Below are 25,741 nucleotides of genomic sequence, written 5' to 3'. Positions count from 1 at the left end.
TGTAAAATTAAATAAATAATAATAAAATTTGCGCCATAGTTTCCAGAGTCACAAGTAAAGAGGTATGCGAGTACCTACATACATAATATTTAAAGAGCAAGGAGCAAGAAAACTGCGTGAAAGAAAGAACTTATTATAAAGGCAATACTAGAGCAGGTGGCCAACTTTACAAAATAAATCATGTTATTTTTCTCGGCATGTTTGTTGGTTTGTTTGACAGATTAGGAAATTATAGGAATTTGTGGCATGCTGTAATTTCTTTCTTATTTTTATCTCATTATTTGTATTGATATCACTCCCAAGAGATAAGCCAGTTCGACGTAAAATGCAACAATTATATAAATATAATTTGTGTTCTGTTCAGAATCTGGGATATTTGTGCAAAGAGCGTCATTTATACATTATTTTCCATTGAGTTGTCAACAATACGTGCGTTTCGTCATGGAGGTGGACCCGCTTAGTATTATTCTCGTGAAATCTGATAGCAAGGGTGATAGATTGTTGTTTCGCTACCCTTACGAAGTTGAGACGACGAATGATATCCACGATCAAAGAAATGGCAAGAAGAATCCTTACGCGTTGAGTGTGATCGAGGACTTATTGCAGACACCCATGCCACATACATCTAACATCCATAAAGGTAAAAAAACAAATTACATTAAAGGTCTGCGTTTTTTTCTCTATCCAGTAATTACTTTGTAGATTCTATTGCACGATGTGTTTTTTAATGGTGTAATAAAAAAGCATAAATATCATAATTTCGTAATGAGGAAATAAAAAAAAATCGTTTTTAATAAAGAAAAATTTTTTTAAATCAACGTCAGGCAGTCAATAATACGTAGGTATTATGAAAGTCTTATAAGATTTAAATTTAAACGCATTTAAAAAAATATCACTTGATTTCAATTTAATTACTAATGTAATCAACTGTTAAGTCGGGGTAGATCTAAACATGCACAAACTAGGTTTTTAGGTTGTTAGTTTGGGTTAGTTTAATAATTTATTTATTTATTAACAGACATCGTCCAAATTACAAAATAATAACACGAATATAGGAAAATGAAAAATACAGGAGTAGACAAAGGTACATGAAAGCAAAGACATATGGCAGATATAATATAAGAAAATAAAGTGACAAGTCGAATCAAGTCAAGACTACGCCATGTTGATTAATTAATTTATGCATATTTCCTAACCTTAAAATTAAAATTTCAGAAAAAATGGAACTTTAATGAATCTTTTACCATCTCCCTTGACATCAATAGTTGCTACGACCCTTGCTGAGACCATTGACCTCTTCAACTGGTCTCGCGACCCATCGTTGTGGACCGCAGCGGGACTGATATATATACAGGGTGTCCGGAAACTCGTAGTACAAGCGGGAAACTGGTGAATCTACATCACATTTGGAGTCGATTTTGTAGTATATTTTTTTTTTATTTGAGCTTTCGTTATCGAGTAAATCGAGTTTGAAGTTGATTTTTTTTTTTTTTTTTTTTTTTTTTTTTAATCAAATTCTTATAAATTATTACTGAAGATCAAAGTACCCAACTAATTAAAACTATTTGAAAGTAAAACAAATGAAGAAACTCGGATTTGAAGCATTATTTTGAAATCACCCTTCATTTAACCCGGTGTAATCATAAAATATTTCTGCTCTGCAGGGTTAAAACATCTGTTATTCAACCCTAAACACCAGAAAAAACTTTAACCCTAAAATAGCCGAAAAATATTTTTTTTTGGTTTTTTTTTTTTTTTTTTTGAAAATGCTCAAATCAAAAAACTTTATGTTTTTTTGGGTTCCCCATGTGGTGTAGATTCTCCAGTTTCCCGCTTGTACTACGAGTTTCCGGACACCGTGTATATATATATATGTCACTTCTGTACACACTGATCCCTGATCCCCTGATCCCACCCCTCATACATTTTTCCTTCCCAGAACTTCCTCTCCTTAAATAGACCCCCCACGCAGTATCCCCAAAGATGACATAGGCCCTGAGAGAGATTATTTTCCTCAGGGCCTCCTGTGTGAGGTTAATGTAAAAAAAAAATAAGAGAAACCAAGTGCGTTTTTACATATTAAGCTTGAGGCGGAATTCGACAACTTAATCTAAGATTTTTTGGTGAACTTTTAGAATCGCTAGCCATGCTCAATACGCATACGTTAAACAAATGAAAAAAACATGGCCAAACTGTATTGCATGAAATTTTGAAATGGAACTTTAACATGGTATTTTCCATTCCCCGGATGTAGATAATTGGCTTTTATAGTAATTATATTGAGCGTGGACAGCGATGCTAAAAGAGATATAATAACATTTATTTTCTTTGAATTAATAAGCATGTGTTTTCTAAGTGGGTTAAATCTTGTAGGACCCTGCCATATTTCGTTCTTCATTAATTTCCAGGTCAATTGACAGGATTTACAGATGAAGTCCTGTCAACGCTATTCGCTGTCAAGCCTGAACTCTGCCACAGGAAGTTTGAGCTCAAAGTCAACGATGTCCGGTTTGTCGGTCATCCGACTCTACTACCATTCAGAGCTAATAAGGATGATGGAACCTCTTCCACAATTCTCATCAATATTGTGTTTGCCCTGCAAGCACTCGCTAGTCATTCTGTCGGTAAGTGCCCTACATACAAAACATATTATGAAATTGGTATGTGAACATTTCAACACTAAACAAGTTCTTGGATAAAATGCTGTTTAGTATTCACCAAGCAGTGATGGCAGATATGCACACTGGCTAAAATAAACCTACCAATTTAACAACACTTTTATAACATGAATTCAATGATTTGTTTGAGGCCCTCACTATGAACTTATCATTTTAACACACTTTATGCAGGCCGCTGTATCTATGAAAATAATTAATGCATTTGAATGAATTTTTTACATAGTATTCACCATTCCCCACATAAAAAGAGTACATCATCTGAAATTTTATTTTTATTTTTAAATTGCCGGCAACCCGGGCGTTTATTGAAATAACATTATCATATACAAACAAGTAAGTAACCCGCCTCACTAGAAGATTTCTGTTCACTATTCTATTAAAACCTACTTTGTAATACGACTCAATAAACTGCAGTCCGTGCTGCGTCGATGTAATGTAAAGTTTTTGAACAAAGGTGTGCATTTTATAAAATAAAAAATAAAAAATTGTTTTCACTTGACCCAAAACATTTGGGTCAAATAAGTAAGTAACATAAATAAGTGTAATATTCTATATAGTTCTGTTAAGGAAGACTTGGACAACATTTTTTTATGCGTATTCATATACATATGTATAGTTGAGACTTTCACAAAGAGATTGTTATTTAATACTCATAAAAATATATTAATTAGCAATACCTTTCCAGCCATTAAATGTAGAACCTTTCCCGCCATTAAAAGCAGAACCTTTCCCGCTAGTAAAGGTAGAACCACAGACATATGAATATTAATAGACTAGAAATTAAGGATGAGGGGTAAAATCAACTGTTGAAGAACGAAGAGGGTAAAGCTGACTGTGATTCGTCAATAAATCAATCTGATAGTATATAGGCATCTCGCCTTATAATATCACCATTTAGTTCTTAAAAGTAAAATCTGCTTTTGAATGAATAGACATTTTTACATGGGAGCGCAAATTACTCGCCACGTTATGAACAAATTTGCGAAGTCCAAATTCGGCAAAATAAATTTCTTCTATTTTCAGAGTCGAATATTTCGTTTATGTATTTAGTTAAGACACTTTTATAAATGTTCATAATTTACTTCCCAGCAACCAACCAGCTTTGTGTTTCACGTCCAGACGTGTCTCGATGTGATAGTATAATTAGGTTTCTACAACTGATCCATATTATACGATGTGAATATGCTTAAAATAAAGTAAAATAATGCTTATATATGGAATGTAATACGACAATTGGGTTTATTCTCTTTTTCACATCTATTTTTACAAGTTTTCATAATACAAGTCACCATTTGCCGTGTTATTTCGTAAAATGAACCGATGATGCTTCGACCATAGTTCGCACAAGAATGATGACGTCACATTCTCAAGATTCACGGGAAGCCATACGCGAGCCCAGCCGGCTCCAATGGAACCGGTATGGGGAGTGGGGATAATACGCTTTTAATCACTTAGGGCAGGTCTACTAATATTCATATGTCTATGGGTAGAACCTTTCCCGCATAAAGTGTGTTGATGAAAAAATAAAAAGTAGTTGTCTGTATAGTTTAATCTTATTATTTATTGAAGTAAGTGTACCCGGCGTTGCCCGACATTTCTCTACTTTCAATAAATATAATATCCATGTTTTATATACATAAACCTTCCGGAAGAAATGATAGTGAAAACTGTATCAAACTCCGTTGCATAGTTTAGAAGAACTAAGCGCACAAACAGAGAGACGCGGATGGTGACTTTGTTTTATACTTTTTTGACATTTTATTTTTATTTCAGTGAAGTGCTATTACGATCTCAGTGAAAGATTGGGAAAAGCACTTCGACACGAAGAAAAGAGATGTGCATATTTGTCGGAAGAAATGAAGATAATGGTAAGAACTTTTACCATTTTGGCTTGTTTTATGTTTCTTGTTCTAAAATTGTATCTTCTTCGATATAATTTCGCCATTCTGACTTCTTTATAATATATTATACTCGTGACTTTCGTATTTATGGCCAGCTAGATTGTAAGCAGTGGCGTAACTATAGCATTTCAAACCCATGTGGAAGTTTGACCCTTGTGGGGGGGCAAGGGAAGAAGAGGGTTGTAAAATTTATTAGAAAGTTTTTTTAATATTTACACCTATTTATAAGTAAGGGGGATAAGATAAGCAAATATTTAGTAAGGTTGTGAGCTATTTTATTTACTCATGTTTTAAAATATAGGCAATTAAAGAATTCGATTTTTATTTAAAAAATTATTCAAACAAATAATTTAGCAATTACATATTCATTATAAGTAACAAATAGATTAAGTAGACGAATGCTATTTGAAAATGTTAAATGATCTTTATGGTGTTTTGTTATGTGTTTGTAAGTAACCTACATTATATGTATTTCATTAGAATGGACTTGATACCAATCATTTAGGTACCCTTGTTTGTTTGCATTGTTATCTTAAAGTTAAATACTATTATATTGTATTTTACCATAACACGACATGTTATGGTATTAGAAATAAACATATGATTTTTATAATATTAAAATTTTCAATGCAAACATAAAAAAGATTTAAATATGGCTCACCTCACGTTTTTTCATCTAAATACTGAACTAAAATTAAGGATAATGAAAAAACACCTTTTATTAGACATATTAGGTACACGCCACATGCGACTGATGTAACATAATAACGTTCGTCCTGAAAAGGACGGTTAGTTCCTTACACAACTTGAAAATGCAAAATATGAAGGTTCGACTTTAAAAAGGCGGTTAAATATGTTTTAGTTAGGGTCCGCTGAAAGCGTCGTGGTTCCCGCCGGCGAGTCAGTTCAGTCGGTCAGGGTTAGATGGCCAATAAAATTCTCAGAACTCAGTTTGAAGGGGTTGCATCGGGCGGCGGGTCCAGAGACAGGTCCGAGGCGCAGGAGATCCAGTGGAAGAGATAGCTTGAAAAGAAAAGGTGCCCCCTTTTTGTCAAACTCGTGGCTCTACCATGCTACATAAAAACCTTTACCTTGGTCCCTGTTTGTATCCATCGCCTGCCGGCCATTTATTTATTTTTTATTGTTTACAAAAAAGTTTCCAGGAAGGCGTCATACCAAATATTGTACAATGTATGCAATCTTACAGCTAGGTACATAATGCGGGGTTCCGTGGATTATGACAAGCCCAAATAGTTAATTGATGTCACATTCGCGGATTAACATGGTACACAAATTTATCAAATACATTCTTATAAATACAATTGACTGGTACATCCGATACAAACATTATTGTTACATAATTTTTTTTTGTTTCATATAAAAATTATTAATAAAAAATTCACAAAGTTTCATAAATTTTTCTCAAATTGCGGTTGGAACCTTTGTTTTCATTGAGGTGCATATTTTAATTCTTCTATAGTTCTTCTAGATTTGAATATAAAGTGTAGTGTTTTCTCTTTCAATGTCAATTAGATGATTTGTATGAGACCATATGAGCTGTTCCCAAAAGCGAACAAATTGGTTGTACCGATAATACCTGTTTGTTCGCAAAACTTAATAAATTAGCTTGAGATGTTAAGGATTGGAAACTTTCATATGGATTAAAGTGTTTACTAAATTATAATATCATATTAACTGACTTAAACAATATTCAAATCAAAAGGCCAAATGGCAACCATTTCGAAATACCTTAACTATGAATTTTTGGTACTTATGGCGAATGAGGAATAATGTATTATTTCACTCGGAATGGTTTATTCACGTTTAGTGACCAAATTTGAATAGTCAGGTCCTCAAAGCCTTTTCTATCCCTTTTCCTTACTCTTGCATTGTTGATGGAAGGTAATATGCTAGAATGTAGACATTCCTCTTGTATTTTGGCATGTAGGATCAATTTGTTATCTAGTTTAATCCAAGTAACAATATCACCAGAATTACACTGGTCACCAACGTTCCACTGGTCATTAAAGTTATACTAGTCAACAAAGTAGCTAGAAGATAGGGACACTCCAAACACATGCAAGACTCTTATAAACATCTTCTAGGAAAAGGGTAGATAATGTTTACGTTTGTATGTGTACAATCTGTTCTGATGTCCAGATTGCCATCCACGATGAGCTGTCCTCGATGGACTGTGACAGCGAAGAGGCACACGAGTCCACCGACAGCTTTCTGCCGCCCTCCAGCCCCCCGCGCTCGCCCTTTCACCACATCCTGCAGAAGAGCACCCTGGCTATGAGCCTGAAGACGGTGTTTGAGGAACTCAGCAGCTCAGGTATGTTAATAAATCAACCTTTACAACGCTGGCACTTTAAGCACAATCTATCCCATCACATGGCCTGTTTTGACACAGGTGTGTTTTTGTGAGACTTTATAGATCACAATCAATGGCCTAGCACACACATGCGTGTTAAGTGTGTTTTTAGGTAGAAGTGAGTTAAGTACATTTCCTATATCTCTCAAGACCATACTTTATGGTACACAGATGTTTCAAGTTATATTTCACTTATTGTTGTTATAATTTCCAATACACCTTTGTTATTAGTACCAAAACATAAAACCGTAGTTCACTAACTTATGTTTTGAATTATTTAAAAACATTTGTTTGAAAAAATATGAAGAACAATATTGTTTTAAAATCACTTCTACCATTTCGCTGACCGGGTATGTCATCAAAATGACAATTAAACACACCTACAAAAAGTGATATAAAGTCATGAAAAGTGATGAAACAAAAACTAGGTTAAATGAGTTACATAGGGAACTATTAAACTTAATTTTTGTTTCATCATTTTTAATGTCTGTACCACTTTTTAAAGGTGTGTTGAATTTTCATTTTGATGAAATATCATGGAACCAAACAAGGCTTTATTCACTTCCAGGTGTGGTCCAGGTGCGCATGAACCAGTGGGTCCTCGTGTCCTTCTGTCTCCCACACAAAGCGCACCAGTTCCATAACCGGGGCCTCATAATCGAGCCAGAGACCATCGACAAGTGCCTCCGTAGTCTGAGACCCTACCACGGAATGCTGCTCCTCGTGGATCCCAATGAACTGCTGGACTCCATTCCCTTGGATAGTAGTCCTTTCCTCATCCGCTTGGTTACCTTGTATAGTCCGTTGAAGAGTCTGCAGACCCTGGCTATTGAAGCGGATCTTACTCTATCTCAGGTAGATATTACATAACCTACTTCAAGTTTATTTTTATAATAATACTAATTCTGGGCTTTGTGATCAGATCAGTTATGTATTTTAATTTTATAACTCCTCTCATCTTCATCATCATATTTTGGAGAGACCTTTAAAACATTTTTGGTTCGGTTCTTAAAATGAAAACCAAGTTATTTATTACACGTCAATAAGCACAATAAAATACTGGGTACAAGTATTTTTCAGTATTTAATACCTACTTTGATTGAAATCAAGAGCGTTGGGAAGGAGGGAAGGGTGAGGGAACTGAAGAAATACTGTAGGGAAAATTACTGCTTTTGTCCTTTCTCCTCGTACATCTTTCTAGTAGAACAGAGTGAGAAGGAATCAGTTTTTTGAAATACGACGCATGATAACTGACTTAAATATAGTTGTTATAACAAATGCTTACCCAGGAACCAGGCATTTTGGAAATTCATCGCAAGTACAAAGTAAGGTGTGAATGTGTACCCAGTACCCAGTACACCGTTAGATAAATACATCTATACCACTTCTGTCTGCTCACAAAATTTTTCATTATGTTATAGGGAGGGGAAGGAGATGGGAAAGAGGGAGGTGGGAAGGGGGGGAGGTGGGGAAGTACCTGGCTATTCAAAGCTTTATTGGCTATTATTATACTGGCTATTCAGAGGTATGTTGTGAGGCTGGGTATGGATCTGGTATGTTGTGAGGCTGGGAATCGGGAGGCTGGGTATGGATCTGGTATGTTGTGTGGCTGGGAATTAGAAGGCTTGGTATGGATCTGGAATGTTGTGAGATATGGATCTGGTATATTGATGGATCTGGTATGTTGTGAGGCTGGGTATGGGGAGACTGCTTATGGATCTGGAATGTTGTAAGATATGGATCTGGTATGTTGATGGATCTGGTATGTTGATGGATCTGGTATGTTGATGGATCTGGTATGTTGATGGATCTGGTATGTTGATGGATCTGGTATGCTTATGGATCTGGTAAGTTGATGGATCTGGTATGTTGATGGATCTGGTATGTTGATGGATCTGGTATGTTCATTGTCTGGTATGTTGATGGATCTGGTATGTTGATGGATCTGGTATGTTTATGGATCTGGTAAGTTAATGGATCTGGTATGTTGATGGATCTGGTATGTTCATTGTCTGGTATGTTGATGGATCTGGTATGTTGATGGATCTGGTATGTTTATGGATCTGGTAAGTTGATGGATCTGGTATGTTGATGGATCTCGTATGTTGATGGATCTCGTATGTTTATGGATCTGGTATGTTGATGGATCTGGTATGTTGTGTGGCTGGGAATTAGAAGGCTTGGTATGGATCTGGAATGTTGTGAGATATGGATCTGGTATGTTGCTGGATCTGGTATATTGATGGATCTGGTATCTTGTGAGGCTGGGTATGGGGAGACTGCTTATGGATCTGGAATGTTGTAAGATATGGATCTGGTATGTTGATGGATCTGGTATGTTGATGGATCTGGTATGTTGATGGATCTGGTATGTTGATGGATCGAGTATGTTGATCGTCTGGTATGTTGATGGATCTGGTATGTTGTGAGGCTAGGTATGTTGTTGGATCTGGTATGTTGATGTATCTGGTATGTTGATAGTCTGGTAGGTTGATAGTCTGGTATGTTGATGGATCCGGTATGTTGTGAGGCTGGGAATTGGGAGGCAAGAAATTGGGAGGCTGGGTATGGGTCTGGTATGGATCTGGTATGGATCTGGTATATTGATGGAACTGGTATGTTGATCGATCTGGTATGTTGATGGACCTGGTAAGTTGATGGATCTGGTATGTTGATGGATCTGGTATGTTCATTGTCTGGTATGTTGTTGGATCTGGTATGTTGGATCTGGTATGTTGATGGATCTGGTATGTTGATTGGTCTGGTATGCTGTGAGGCTGGGTATGGAAATGCTGGGTATGGATCTGGTATGTTGATAGATCTGGTTTGTTGATAGTCTGGTATGTTGTGAGGCTGGGAATTGGCAGGCTGGGTATGGATATGGTATGGATCTGGTATATTGATGGATCTGGAATGTTGATGGATCTGGTATGTTGATTGGTCTTGAATGCTGTGAGGATTGGTATGGGAAGGCTGGGTATGGATCTGGTATGTTGATGGATCTGGTATGTTGATGGATCTGTTATGTTGTGAGGCTGGGTATGGGGAGACTGCGTATGGATCTGGAATGTTGTAAGATATGGATCTGGTATGTTGATGGATGTGGTATATTGATGGATCTGGTATGTTGTGAGGCTGGGTATGGGGACACTGTTTATGGATCTGGAATGTTGTAAGATATGGATCTGGTATGTTGATGGATCTGGTATGTTGATGGATCTGGTATGTTTATGGATCTGGTATGTTTATGGATCTGGTAAATTGATGGATCTGGTATGTTGATGGATCTGGTATGTTGATGGATCTGGTATGTTCATTGTCTGGTATGTTGATGGAAATGTTATGTTGTGAGGCAGGGAATTTGAAGGCTTGGTATGGATCTGGAATGTTGTGAGACATTGATCTGGTATGTCGATGGATCTGGTATGTTGATGGATCTCGTATGTTTATGGATCTGGTATGTTGATGGATCTGGTATGTTGATGGATCTGGTATGTTGATGGATCTGGTATGTTGATGGATCTGGTTTGTTGATAGTCTGGTATGTTGTGAGGCTGAGGGAATTGGGAGGCTGGGTATGGATCTGGTATGGATCTGGTATATTGATGGATCTGGAATGTTGATGGATCTGGTATGTTGAATGGTCTTGTATGCTGTTAGGCTGGGTATGGGAAGGCTGGTTATGGATCTGGTATGTTGATGGATCTGGTATGTTGATGGATCTGGTGTGTTGATGGTCTGGTATGTTGATGGATCTGGTATGTTGTGAGGCTGGGTATGTTGTTGGATCTGGTATGTTGATAGTCTGGTATGTTGATAGTCTGGTATGTTGATGGATCCGGTATGTTGTGAGGCTAGGAATTGGGAGGCTAGAAATTGGGAGGCTGGGTATTGGTCTGGTATGGATCTGGTATGTTGATGGATCTGGTATGTTGATGGATCTGTTATGTTGATGGATCTGGTATATTCATTGTCTGGTATGTTGTTGGATCTGGTATGTTGGATCTGGTATGTTGATGGATCTGGTATGTTGATGGATCTGGTATGTTGATTGGTCTGGTATGCTGTGAGGCTGGGTATGTAAATGCTGGGTATGGATCTGGTATGTTGATGGATCTGGTATGTTGTGAGGCAGGGAATTGGAAAGCTTGGTATGGATCTGGAATGTTGTGAGATATAGATCTGGTATGTTGATGGATCTGGTATGTTGATGGATCTGGTATGTTGATGGATCTGGAATGTTGTGAGATATGAATCTGGTATGTTGATGGATCTGGTATGTTCATGGATCTGGTATGTTAATGGATCTGGTTTGTTGATAGTCTGGTATGTTGTGAGGCTGGGAATTGGGAGGCTGGGTATGGATCTGTTTTGGATCTGGTATATTGATGGATCTGGTATATTGATGGATCTGGTATGTTGATGGATCTGGTATGTTGATGGATCTGGTATGTTGATTGGTCTGGTATGCTGTGAGGCTGGGTATGTAAATGCTGGGTATGGATCTGGTATGTTGATGGATCTGGTATGTTGATGGTCTGGTATGTTGATGGATCTGGTATGTTGTGAGGCAGGGAATTGGAAGGCTTGGTATGGATCTGGGATGTTGTGAGATATGGATCTGGTATGTTGATTGATCTGGTATGTTGATGGATCTAGTATGTTGATGGATCTGGTATGTTGATGGATCTGGTATGTTGATGGATCTGGTATGTTGATTGATCTGGTATGCTGTGAGGCTGGGTATGTAAATGCTGGGTATGGATCTGGTATGTTGATGGATCTAGTATGTTAAAGGATCTGGTATGTTGATGGTCTGGTATGTTGATGGATCTGGTATGTTGTGAGGCAGTGAATTGGAAGGCTTGGTATGGATCTGGGATGTTGTGAGATATGGATCTGGTATGTTGATTGATCTGGAATGTTGATGGATCTGGTATGTTCAAGGATATGGTATGTTGTGAGTCTGGGTATGTTGTGAGGCTGGGTATGTTATGAGGCTGGGTATGTTGTGAGGGTAAAGGTAATGAGGAGGGGAAGGAGTGAGAAAGACTAAGGTGGGGAAGTACCTGGTTCTTCAGATCTTGTCACCAAACACGGTTAAAACCATTTCAAGCAGCTTTTGAATTCTGAATGGTGGTCTCTCACCGGGGCGATATTAAACTCTGGATCTAAACTATGTGCCATATACTCATGTTTATGTCAAATTCTTATACAAAATTGTCTTATGTAAATTACACAAATAATTGCGCACTCCGGGATTTGAACCCATGACCTACCGATTTCTAGTGTTCAATTAGTGCTACAATTTCTTACCCCTTGACCACAGCCCGACAATACAAAACATAATGTAGAATATTCCATGACAGGAACAGTAGTGACATCTGTTGGCATTTGATAGAAGCTTAATCAAGCTTGCTACTACACATATTAGCTGATTGCGGGAAGTTCAAAATAAATTCATTTTAATTTGTAAATAAACCCTACCTACAGCTACCCAAATTTGGGTAGCCATTGCTCGAGTGTTTAATAACGACATTGCAAATGTTTTGTAGGTGTTCCAAATCTGCGGCCACCTGGTATATTGGGCCAAGGCCACCATCATCTACCCACTGTGCGAGAGCAATGTATATGTGATCGCTCCGGATGCCCAGGTCCACCTGCACTCTCCCTTCGTCGAGAAGTTTGCCGTGGACTTCCCTGGACTATGTCTCATCCAGGTTTGTTGTGGTTATAATTTTTAATTTAAAGATATTCTGTGAGAACGTTCTAGTATTTTATAGTATTATTATATTTATAGATTTTTAATGGTTCGCGTATATCGCAATACTAGACACTCGACCCTCGGCACTGAGTGTATACATCCAGTGTCTGAGAGTAAACACCGTTGTCCGTTCTAGCGGTATAGATTCGGGACACCAAATTCAGTTTCACATTGTTTGATGTGTGTATTTAAGATATTTTAACAGAAAATTATTTTAAAAATTGGAACTGATTGTGGAATTCAGACTATCCTGTGATTTTTACTATTACTAGTCATTAATCTCACAGGCCTCTTGTATATTCTGTCAGAAGATCAGAGTATTTTCGCTTTGCAATAAAATCCAAATAAATGGAATATTTATTAATGTATCTGAAAATTAAAAACTGTTTTAGGAAGACGATGAAATACGCTTCCAAGTTTTATTATTAGATATAATTTTTGGAATATTAAAATTTTGAATGTAAACAAAAGTAAATAAAAGTTTTTTCTAACTACAATGAAAAAAAACTAAAAAACATCCACATTTTATTAGACAAATGTATTATAAATATTACAGTCACTTACCTTTTTGTCGTTTGACGTAAAAATAATTATTAAAATATTCACATAAACTTTTCTCAAATTGCGGTCAGAAACTTTAGTTTCATAGAGGTGCACATTTAAATTTTTCTTTGGTTTACAGCTAGATTTGACTATAAAGTGTGGTGTTTTCTCTTGCTTTTTGTTTAGATCATATTTGTCACCTGACGGTAAGGAAGACAGACACGAGGATGTGATCTATATGAATTGTTAAACAGTAGTATTGCATCTACATTGTGTTGTAATACTAATTGTATATGCAGGTGATGTCGATGCTGTCGCTACCGGCCCCGCTGTGGTTCCACGCGCGCGCCTGGGCAGGGGGCGCCGCCCTGCTGGCCAAGTGCATCGTGTGGATGCTGCAGAGACATCTGCTGCTGCAGCTGCACACTTACGTGCAGTTCTTGCCTACTCCCGCTGGACCGCCTATCAATGGTTAACTTTATACTACACTAGCTGTCACAGAGCACAAACACTCTCCTTTATATAAATAGTCTAGCGGCCTGAAGTGGCCTTTAGTAATTTTTCTCTAATTTTGAATGTCGAGTGTGCTAAATTTCACCAAAAGAAGTATACAAAATCTACTTTAAGGGTGGGAAAAGGGGATGGGGATGGTTTTTAGAAATCTTATCTAGACACTGACCTTCCTCTTGTTTTGAAGTTCAAGTGTGCAAAATTTCGTCAATATCGGAATAAAACTAGATCTATTAGCGTCTGCCACAGACGCTTCTCTTACATTACATGTTAATCCTGGCAGTATTTTCGATTCCAAATTTGATTTTCTTTTTCATGTCAATATACTAACAAATAAAGGATTAAAAATGCTTGGCTTCATTCTCCGTAATGGCACAGACTTTTAAACCATTTAAAAATTAAAAATCTTATGTTCTTTAGATCGAAGTCAAGTCGAATATAATTCTTGTATTTGGTCCCCTCACTTTAAAATTCACTCCGATTCCATTTGAAAAAATCAGCATAAATTTTTAGAAAGAATTAAAATTATAAAAACTCTCAGATAGAAATGACTTGTTTCCAACTTGACTTTTATTCTTAAAATTCATAATCAACTTCAACATACAACATCCTAAATGACTCATTTCATCGATTATGTGTACTCATTTTATCGATTGATGAAATGAGTCATTTAGGTTATCGTTTGTACCTAGATTGCTTGCAGTTGGTAATAATTTTGCAGAAATTGAAGATGTGTTCAACTGCATGGAATATTGTTACAAGAAGGCTATAATAACATGCCTCTTTAATAATAATAATTAAGGTTAGCATAATACTATTCTTCTGCATGGTATTTATTATATAGCATAGCATATCATTTTAATAGCAAATTTTATTTCATCATTACTGTTCCACTAAATTATTAAGAACATATCACATGTTTGTAAAAGCCCATATGGGCGTATAATATGATCAAATTAAAAAACATTATTGGTGGATTTTAGTGTAAACAAAAAATAAATATGATTAGCTACGTGCCGGTCATGGTACCACTGGTTTCCGTTAGTTTTCTGGTAACACGAAAATTAACCTAGAAATTCCTCAATCATTGATTTATTTTTCGATATTAAGCGGTTTTTATGCCCGCATGGTTAATTAACTGTTAGAAAGAGGTTAATAAATTGACAGTTAATATCCACAGGCTTGCCTCGTCGTCTTTATAAGAAGTGCTAGTTTTTTAAATTTATCCCAAACAAAAAACCAAAGAACTAACTTTAAAAACCAGGTTGTTGGGTTCTTAGTTTTATTAAAAAAAGAAAGAAAAAACCAGCCCAAAAACTTGCCATTAAATGTCACGTCGATAGTAAGATGACCGAAAGAATTTTTGATTGAAGTATTAATTAAGTTTATTTCTTCTTAGTAGACTGAAATAGTAGTAGTTCCTCGTTGTAATTAAACTGATACAAATTGTTTTTTAAAAATAATTTGCGCATCTCTTTATATTTACCAAATTAATATTATTGGAAACGACAGTATGAGCCTTGAATCCTTTCTTGTTTTAATTTATGATTTTATTGTTACTCCAGGCACCAAGGATTACTTCTGCGAGAAGCACAACAGACCCAGGCCGACCATCTCCGACTCATTGATCTCCCTGACCCTCGTGCCCCACTCGGCCAATCCTTTGAATAATTCCGACGACTCCAGCAATGACTCCTTCAACATGCGCACTCGAGACTACAACGACAGCGGCTTTCGCTCCAACAAAACCGCTTTGGGAAACTCAGACTCCTCCTTGTCAGACACAGAAGTAAAGCACGGTAAAAATAGAAACGGATTCAATCATTTAAAACCCATCTTAAAGTCGCCAAATAATGAGACTGCTACCAGAGTAAAGCTAGAGAATCCAAAGAACGTCTTTCGGGAAAATAGTCTGATATTCGGCGATATCACCTGCGAGTCTTCGCTCGATTCACAGCCCTCCACGCCACAGAGTGTGGATATTGTCCCACATTGCGTCAAAATCAGCGTCTGCGATGCCAAGAATCGTAAGAACTCTGATACCACAGATTCCAGTGAGTCTTCTGCCGAACCTGCCAGGAAGAGCGAATGGACGATAGATTCTTCAGAAAGCTCCGTCAACAGCAATGATAATATCGGAGTGGACGTTCCTGATTTCGCGAGGAATATCCTTGTTCCGACCTTCGATGCAAACTTTACAAATAAATCCATCAAAACGAACAATTTCGATACCAAACCCGTTGACGCTGTCCAACTCAACAACAATAACAACGAGGTATCCGCTAATCTGCCTCATTTGGTGAAAGTTGCCAATCTTGTCAACGGGATTCATAATCTCAAAGTTGAAGAGAAGAATAATACCAATGGCACCACATTGCGCCCAAATAATGGACTGGATAATGAAAAACTTCATTTCACTCTGAACACCAGTAATTCAAGTTCCACCAGCAACATTTCGGAAAAGAAATTCTCAAACTTTAAGCATGTTGATACCAGGTAAATATGAATGCTACTTTATACAATGTCACAGTAATTGTTTCTATGTGGAATACAAATATGTCTACAATATTAGAATACCCTTCGACAGCTTACTGGAAAGCTCAGCCACGGTTTATCACCGTGTGAGGATGTATTAGAACCTTTATTTTTGTTTTAGTTTTCAACCGCCAACCGTAATTTCCAATCTCTCGCACATCAACTGTGACGTGGTGGACATGATGTCCCGGAACAACACGGGGATGAATGGATTAGGCTCCACGGAGCACTTCACGGAGCAGTTTACGGGAGAGATGCTGCTGGCCGACTTCACCGAGGAAGAGAAGACTGCCCTGTTCAAGATACCGGCTGCTCACAATCCGGAGGACTTGAATCTCATGGCAACACTATATAAAAAAGGTAAAATAGAATTTAAAATAAAATTTACCATTTAAAATATTTGATTTTCAACGGGAAAGTTGTATCACTAAGTTGTACTCTCGGTATCACCCTGGTGAAAGGCTAACAGACAGAATCTAAACTTTGTTTAAAATGGGTATTCTAGCAATTTTGTTGAACTACAACACTATTTTAAATTAAATTAAAATGCTTAAATTGTCTGACGGAAGGATTTTCACTGGCTTAGTATTTGTATATAAAATTCTAAATGATGCATTTGATAGTCTGGAAATGCTTGCATTGATAAGCTTTCAGATTCCACTACGTAATCCTAGAAGTCGGGATTTATTACAGTGCAGAAATTCTGGCACTAACTACCATAAGTATTCCTCTTTGCCCAGAATACTTATGGATGGAAATAATTATACCGAATCAGTGGACATCTTTAATTTATCTCTTAACAAGGACAAAAGATTGTTACTGAGACAGTTTAGTTATGTATAGTAAATATGTACTGTGTTAATATAAAATTTTTACTATTCACATGTAAAAACCTCTAAAAGGGCGTTAATAATAAATTAATAAATAAATTTATTTCAGGATATTTCCGAGGAGAACAACATCTGGAGGAGATCATGTACATGGAGAACCTTACCAGGTCACAGGTGTTGCAGCTTATAGATAAATTCAGGGATGTTCTTGTCACTTACGAGACTGAAGATCCTGCCATCGCTATGCTCTACTCAAACCCTCAGTAGTCTGTACCTTATACCTTATAAATTACTTTTGATTCTGTTATATGAAATAATCACACCCTGTCAATCTACATTTTTAACAATGGGCCACTTTCATCAAATTTTCATTTTTTTTTTCTATTTGTGCATAAATTCTAAGACATTCTGTATTATTTTTTTTAACTATATTTTTGAAACCATGGTGATTTTTTGAAAATTTCAATCTGCTAAATCGGTCCATTTTTTAATAAACAGTAAGGACTGAAGAGAATTTTATTCTGTATACAGTAGAACCCCGTTAATTCGAACCCCGATAATTCGAAAAAACGCGTAATTCGAAATTTTCGCAAAAAAAATTTCCGCTGAAAAATTTTTTCATACAAAATTTTTTTTAATTCGAAATTCGTTAATTCGTAATTCGAAATTTATTTTTGTCCGCACACGAAAATTTGTTCGTGTAATTCGAAAAAATCTGATTTTTGCGAAAATAAATCATAATATTTCATAAATCTGAATCTAAAAGTCAGCCGTGGCGGTAAAACGCCGAAAAATGTATTTTTACGTGGTTATACATCGTCCTAATTAGTATTATTATTTTGTAAATCTGAATCGATTTACACTGGAATGTTGTATTTTTTCAATTTTATTTCGAATATCCGAGTTTAAAGGGCCGAGAAAATACATTTTACGCGGATATATGTCGTAGTTTTACGAGTTTACGCCAAATATCTGCATTTAAAGGGTCGGCCGCGACGAAACTCGGCTGCGTAATTTCGATTTACGCGTAAATATATCGTATTTTTACAAACTTTACTTTGAATATCCGCGTTGAAAAAATACGGCGCGACGGAAATCGGCCGAAAAATTTCGATCCATGCCGAAATATGACATATTTTTACGAATTTACTTCAAATATCTGAACATAAAAGGCCGGCCGCGACGAAAAACTGACGACAAAATTCGATTTACGCGGAAATATATCATATTTTTACGAATTTATTTTGAATATCTGAATTTGAAGAGCCGGCCGCGACAGAATACGGCCGCGAATTCTCGTTTTATGCGGAAATATATCGTATTTTTACGAATTCAAATTCAGATATTTGAAATAAAGGGCCGGACGCGACAGAAAATTACCGCGAAATCTCGATTTACGCGGAAATATATCGTATTTTTACGAATATCTCAATTTAAAGGGTAGGCCGCGACCGAAATCGGCAGCGAAATCTCGATTTACGCGTAAATATATAGCATTTTTACGAATTTATTGCGAATATCTGAATTTACAGGGCCGGCCGCTACGGTAATCGACCGCGAAAATAAAGAAATAATTGGTATTAATACGAATTTACAACTAAAATACCACCCGGATTTGAAGAGGCGGCCGAGAAAATCGATTTTCGGCCTATTTTTTTTTTTTTTTTTTTCATAAAATTTCGAATTACGTGGGAATTCGTTAATTCGAAATTTGATTTTTGATGTCCGCTGGATTTCGAATTAACGAGGTTCTACTGTATATCTTGAACCGGGCAGTCTTCTCTTCCTCGGTGAAGTCGACCAGCAGCATCTCTCCCGTAAACTGCTCCGTGAAGTGCTCCGTGGAGCCTAATCCATTCATCCCCGTGCTATTTATTTAATTTTTCACATTATGTAAAATGTGAAAAATTAAATAAATAGCCAAAACTGAGTTAAATTTTATTTATGTAAGTCGCTAATTTACAAGCCAAAGAAACGTACGAACTTCACATCATAATATTAGTCAAAATTAAAAATTCTTACAGGGAGCTCTGTGTGGTTTTTGGTCCAGCAAGAAACTTATTTAATTAAAAAGATATTTTTGCTAAAGCCAACGCTTAGACAATACAAACTTGATAAAGTGATATTTTTATTTTTACTTAAGGTTAAACGCTAAACGGTTAAGTTTGTTATAATCTACATTTTCATAGATGGCGGTAATTGTATTAATTTATAAAAATACGCTTTTTGCAAGTTATGCTTTACATTTTCGTACATACACAATATGAATATACCTATACAAAATTGTGTCGAAAGTTCAATCCAATATTGTAACTTGATATTGTTCTTGAAATAATTGAGTTTTTACGCAGAAAAAACTATTTATTCGTATTCATATTGCGTATGTATGGGCGCAAACAAATAATTCGTCTTTATATTGTAAAGCATAACTTGCAAAAAACATATTTTAATAAAATATTCAAATTAATGCCATCTATGAACCCGTAGATTATAATGAACGTCGCATTTAGATATACAACACATTACGCTATACGCATCATGGCTTTGCCTATTTCAGCATATCGCTCACCGTACACTACCAATAGGAATGTACGGCCAGCGATATGCTGAAATAGGCCAAGCCATGAAAATATAGCACGCTTAAGCATGGTCTGTCACCGGATTGCCTTCACTCAATTCACCTTAAATAATAGTTAATAAAGAAAGTCGTGGACTGGACTATTTTATATTATAGAGATAAAACGAGCTAAAAATATTTTTTTTTATTTCATTTAAAAAAAAACTATGAAATTTTTTTTAAGTAACAATTTTGAAATCTTAGTAAGAAAGATCTGTCAACACGAATTTTTTCTTTCACGAAGTCATTATAAAATGAAGGCAAGTGGCTTATTATACTTTATTGTCTGTCGCAAAGTAATTTTAAAATTTCTAACTTTCTTAAAAATGTATTAATATTTGAAAGTGAAAATTATTGTAAGGCCTTTTTCCACTTGTGTTGTGTACTCACATCGCAAACAACGCCCGTGAACGTTATTGAAATCACAATTCGATCGGGGGGAAACTGGTGTCGCCGACGAGTTTACAAAATATCAGCAATTTGCGCCTGTGTCGGAATCTCGTGATAAAGATACGTGAATCATCGAGTATTGGATACTTGTGTATCCCTATGGAAGAAGGGCCTAATATTAAATAATTGTTTATTATTTAATTTGTTGTGAATGTATGAGATAATATGATATGAGTTTGTTGTTGGATACATTATATCAAAATATAAGAGGTTATGATTTAAATTACTCAAAAATGAATTGTTTTTGTGAATATTTATTTTGTTTTATGCAGCAGAGCTATGCGGTACATAGTAAGATATATAGGCTTGTGTTCTTGAATATTTTTACAAATTATAATATGCCGTTTTGCATTATGTCATTTGAAATCCATGAGAGGCGAGGTCTCTTGACAGTTATTAATTTATAATTATTATTACCTGCTTCCGTAGAATGTCAAAAAATAGTATTTAAAGATTTGAAAGAAAACTGATGTCCAAATTACATAATAATAATATAACCCATTCAACTTGTCCCCATACAGGCTAATAAAATTTATTATTGATTATTATATAAAGTATTTGTTCAAGAAAGAATTTAAATTAATCAATTCACCTGAAGTAAGATAAAATAGACCTTACTTCGATTAGTTTATTTCTTCAGTGCTCGCTGCCCTTTGTTCAGGGAAAATTAAACTTCAAGATATGTACAGGAAAAATAATTTTTATTGCAATTATAATAATTGAAAAGAAGTAACGGAAAAGAATAATCTAAATATGTAATGCGAAAGTGTGTATAACAAATGACTGATTATGTATTTACATATGTGGTATGCAATTAGAACAATTAAGAATAATGGCATTTTTACACAATTTTTTCACACTGATTCCCACATGGAAACTATCGGGACCCATATGAAAAATCTTTGCCTTACATAATCGTTATTTTCATACTCGTCATAAAATGGCAACACCTTGAACATAACCATAGATCAGTGAGAGCATCTGTCTTTTGCGTTTGCCGTTGTCGTCAAAAAATCATCAAAAATCACAATACCGAACAGCAATAAATATTCTCAACCGGTAATAAACACATGTTATAATATTTTAAATATAAAACTAGTTATAGATAATAAAGTTAAGTAAAAGAATGACAGATGACAGATGTCAAATTTTGTCCTCCATCTTAAAATGTATGAAGATCCTTTTTTTCATCCCGAATCCGTATGAAAAGACAACCCATACATTTTTTTACATTAGTTCCACACACACCCTGAGGAAACTTATGACCCACAGGATATGTTATCTTTCTGTGTGGAGGGTCTTTTTAGGGAAAGGAAGAAGAGGAGGTTCTGGGAAGGAAAAAGGTATGAGGGATGAGTAGGAATCTGGGGTTCGGTTGACTCAAGAGTAATGGACAAATGAATCCATCCCTCCCACTGTGGTGCAAAGCAATGGGTTGAGAGTGACTGGAGAGGTCAAAAGGTCTTCCTCGCCACGCAATAAGTTTGGCAGACTCATCCGCCATCAAGACCAGATAAACCTCACCCCATGAAACCGGGCACCCCTGCTAACTCACCAAAAGCAGCAATCCACTTGGGGTTATCTGTGGCGGAGGTGTTGGATTCGGTAACCTTACCCGCATCCCAAATTGGATATGGAAAATTTAATGACAAATAGCATTGTGTAAAATGTCCATAACATGAATAAACTTGGAATTTTAGTGTCACAGGGGCTTACCTACCTCTGGTTATTTTGATTGTAAGGTAGGTCCTTGTGATCCTAAGCCTCCCACATGTGATGGTGTAAGCCTTATGATAAAAATATGACTGAAAATATTCTGAAGTATTCTTTGGAAGCAAAATAAGAATCTCTCTGCATCTCGGGGTTTGTAATCAAAACGACTTGAAGACTTACACACATTGAGCTGAAAGCTTTGAAGATCTTCTTGGCTTTTTGTGTTTTTTTTCTGTCAAATCATCTTTGCATGTTTTGCTTCTGAATCGTCAGGTACTTTCTCAGCTTCCTCTTCCCCATCCTTTTCCCACTCTCCATCCTCACAACATACCCAGATAGAGAAAGCCTACTGAAAGCAGTTGGGACTCTTATGCGATATTCACTTTAAAGAAAACCAAACCAAAGTTTTTCTGTTTTACATGTTTTATTAATATATCATTTAGCTATTAGTTTTATTTAACTGGCGCCTAGTATTTATAAAATGTACCCATACTAAAGAAATATGAAAATGGTCAATCTACAATAATTTTGATCTCTCCCCTCGCAAAATTTTTCTCTCTAAAAATATTTCAATAGTGCCCAGTTTTTTTGCAGAAATTCACTTGTGACAAAGTCATCAAAAGTCCATTTTAGCTTTTGAACAAATTGTGATCAGCAGAATCATTTTGTTAAGCTTGTCAGCTTATAACAATTTGATAGAAAGCTGAAACACACCTAGAATCTGTGTTTAACGGGGACCTTTCAAAAAAAAAAAAAAAAACAAAATGGCGCTGAATGCCAATTTGAATTTCTGGGAAATAACTGGGCTCATGTACCTTTAAGATGTTTTGTACATATTATAATATTTATTAATTTTTATTCTGCTTTAACGAAAGAAAATAGTGTAATAATTAACCTCTTGTTTTATAGTTGTGAATATCACTTCATTGCGAATCTATCCCCACTGCAAGTCATCTGAAGATGCCATTTGATAGTGGCGTTACTTCTATATGGGCAGAAAAATATGTATAATCACATTTTTTTGATCATTGGAAATGGCCTCACAATGATAATTGTAACTGTCTTTTTGTAGAATAACCCTTTATGGAGGTTTTGCTATGATATTGGGATGGTGGAATAATAGTAAAATTTCTCTAATTATCACCAATGTACAGGGTCCGTCACAGAAACTGCATGTATTTTGATTGGATAGTAGTACAGCCTAGTTGTTAGCCTCAGATAGTGGGCGTGGCTTTGATTTTTCTTTTAGAGTGGGAAGTTTAATTATTGCGATGTCGTGGAACCTAGAGCCAGTGATGCCGTTCCTACTGAAATTTTAGTAGATCTATTGATTTCGGCAAAAATCTACTGATGCAACACCGCACACACCTCGTAATTCAATGGCTGTCTCGAGGGATCAGTTTTCAGGCAGCCTTATCTTCAGATATGTTCAGATGTTAATTGACACTTCTCAAAGTTTTCAGGACTGCCTACAATCATGCATAAATGTAAATGGCCAACATCTGAGCGATGGCGACGTGATTTTCAAAACATAAACTGTCAATAAATAATTCCCAACTTACACTATGTTTTGTCACAAATAAAAATATTTTTTAAATAAAACTGACTGAGTATATCTTATTCGTAAACCATGCGATTCCCGTGACGGAACCTGTATTATCTTGGATGGCAGGTGACGATGAAGAGAGACAGAACAACCATGCATATTCTTTTATACACATACCTGAATTTGTTTCTCTCATACAAGACTTCATTACAATAATCATATCTTGCAAATTTCCTATGCTCTCTGATTTTGTCGTCGAAAATAATTTTGCCTTGCGGTTGGCTTCGCATTGACGATGTAATAAATAATATTTAATATTCTTACCTAAAATTATCAGATTTTGTATAAATAAGTTAGTAGTTCTTGTAGAGCTGCATTTAGAGTATGATTTTTTTTTTAAATAAAGTTATAATGTTGAACCATTTCACCCAATGTTTATTTATTGAAAAAGTTATTAACCTTTACTTACCTGAAGGGGGGTCACTAGGGTACCCCATATGTGGCAGAGCGATCGTGTCTATTAATCTTCCTTTTGCCCTTTCCAATAACACTCAGATATTAGTTACCTACTATTTTTTTGTAACTAGTGTTTTAACCGGACTTTGCCCAGCAGTCAACCATTAAGTAATGCAAAATGATAAAAGGGATAGTACAAAATGGAGCAAAACTCAAATAAGTATTATTGCAGTCTTTTACAGTAAAACATTTTTAAGCCCAGGGGGGTAAAAAGTCTATTTTGAAAATTTTACGCTGAAAAATTCACTTAAAAGAAATGGCAGCGCGTTCTCTAATTACCTACAAAGATATAAAATTGCGAATACCGCACATTAGTCCCAGTTCCTCAATAATCTCGCAGACTGTGGAACTTGCCATTCCCAAGAGTAAGTGAAGAAAGCAAAGGGACTAGAAAATTAGTTATAACTCACAAAAACACTGAAAAGCGCCATTTTTTTTCTCCATGCAATTTTTTTTTCCATGGAATCTCCTATCGGGGTAGGCAGTAGGTGTCTGGTAGGTGAAGCGAATGGAATATGAATTATTACATATCAAACACACTTAAAAAGCGCCGTAGTAAAAAAAATTCTTTGTCGAAGCACAAACCATTAAATTCTTACGATTTATATATTTCAACAATATTTAAACGAAAATATTTTAGTGTTGTTTAAGACGGAAACCTTTAATCATTTCATTCAATCACGAGAAATAATTTCTCAATTGATTGGGCAGTTTCGTTAAAAATATATCATTATTTTGCAATCAGCCTCAAAATATCTACATTTGTAAATTATTGTAATGTTTTTTTATATTTAATAAAAATAAACATCAGCTTAATCAGCTAGTAGCCGAGTGGACAAATGCCTCTGATTCCAACCCAGGCATCGCGAGTGTAAATCACTGATAGCTAAGTTCCCCATCATTGCCCAAGCAACATTTTAAAAGCATTTGCTGAAATGCTGACCGTTAGATGCCGCCCCTGATTTTGTTTATACGTTTATAATTTTTATTAAATAGTGGTGAAACAAAGTTAGTTATTTAATTTATTTAAATTGACGCCACAGCGATTTAGCTATTGAAGAATAAATTAACTTTTGTTTAAAAAAATAGTGTACTTACCTAACCATAAATTCATCCCTAGTAATATTATAAATGCGAAAGTGCGTTTGTTTGTTTGTCGTTCTGTCACGTTGAAACGAAGCGACCGATCAATGTGATTTTTTGCATATGGATAGTTGGAGGACTGGGAAGTGAGATGGGCTATTTTTATCCCGGAAAATCATTTGTGGGAAAATTCTTTGTACAGTAATTTCTCTTTAATACCTACCACGCAAGCGAAGCCGCGGGTTAAAGCTAGTAATATTACAGGGTGTCCTGGGTAAAGTGCACAAACTTCGGGAGATGATTCTACACGATAATATTAAAAAAAATATATTTTTTCGAAATTCTATCGTTTTTTTCCCATACATAAATATTTTTCTCAGCTTTAGTTTTCTGTACAAACAATTCAACGTTTTAACATTAAAATGTTGGAATTTGAAAAAAGTTTTTTTAATATTTTTACTTTTTTAATGTAATTTTTTTTATAATCACCCCCCGAAGTTGTTCTCGTTGCCCCCAGACACCTGTGTATAAAGAATATTGGGAAAGGCTTAAAAAACAAACAATTCTTAATTTTGTATTTATTTTATAATATATTCTATAAGAATGCACTTTTAGGTAAATATATTACAATAAAAAAAATTGACATTGTATTAGCAGTTATATTTGCTTCATATAGTAATG

The 25,741-nt window shown here is 35.6% G+C and overlaps 1 protein-coding gene across 2 annotated transcripts; it reads left to right on the top strand.

Moving 5' to 3' along the window:
- Positions 1 to 190: 190 nt before the first annotated feature.
- On the top strand, positions 191 to 23,852 carry Nprl3 (GATOR complex protein Nprl3). 2 transcript variants are annotated; one of them, XM_089642807.1, is made up of 10 exons: positions 191 to 640; positions 2,421 to 2,624; positions 4,452 to 4,546; positions 6,740 to 6,914; positions 7,522 to 7,808; positions 12,509 to 12,673; positions 13,560 to 13,731; positions 15,336 to 16,266; positions 16,427 to 16,665; positions 17,245 to 23,852. In XM_089642807.1, the coding sequence occupies exons 1-10, from the start codon at positions 442 to 444 to the stop codon at positions 17,400 to 17,402; spliced, it is 2,625 nt and encodes an 874-aa protein (XP_089498933.1). In that variant the 5' UTR covers positions 191 to 441; the 3' UTR covers positions 17,403 to 23,852. The 2 variants fall into 2 exon arrangements, with proteins under 2 accessions (XP_089498933.1, XP_089498932.1); XM_089642806.1 differs by having other exon boundaries at positions 2,409 to 2,624.
- Positions 23,853 to 25,741: the final 1,889 nt, after the last annotated feature.

Source organism: Hesperophylax consimilis, chromosome 18 (genome assembly GCF_061612785.1).
Source record: "Hesperophylax consimilis isolate HC1 chromosome 18, BYU_Hcon_1.0, whole genome shotgun sequence".
In the NCBI taxonomy this organism is placed as follows: Eukaryota; Metazoa; Arthropoda; class Insecta; order Trichoptera; family Limnephilidae; genus Hesperophylax; species Hesperophylax consimilis.
This window is presented reverse-complemented; position numbering and strand designations above follow the sequence as displayed.

What these genes read in the sequence shown, in the direction of transcription:
- Nprl3 (XM_089642806.1), top strand. Translation starts at nt 442, where the DNA reads ATGGAGGTGGACCCGCTTAGTATTATTCTCGTGAAATCTGATAGCAAG. An exon ending in CGGAAGAAATGAAGATAATG is followed by an intron (nt 4,547 to 6,739) that starts GTAAGAACTTTT and finishes TCTGATGTCCAG; the next exon opens with ATTGCCATCCACGATGAGCT. An exon ending in CGCTGGACCGCCTATCAATG is followed by an intron (nt 13,732 to 15,335) that starts GTTAACTTTATA and finishes TTGTTACTCCAG; the next exon opens with GCACCAAGGATTACTTCTGC.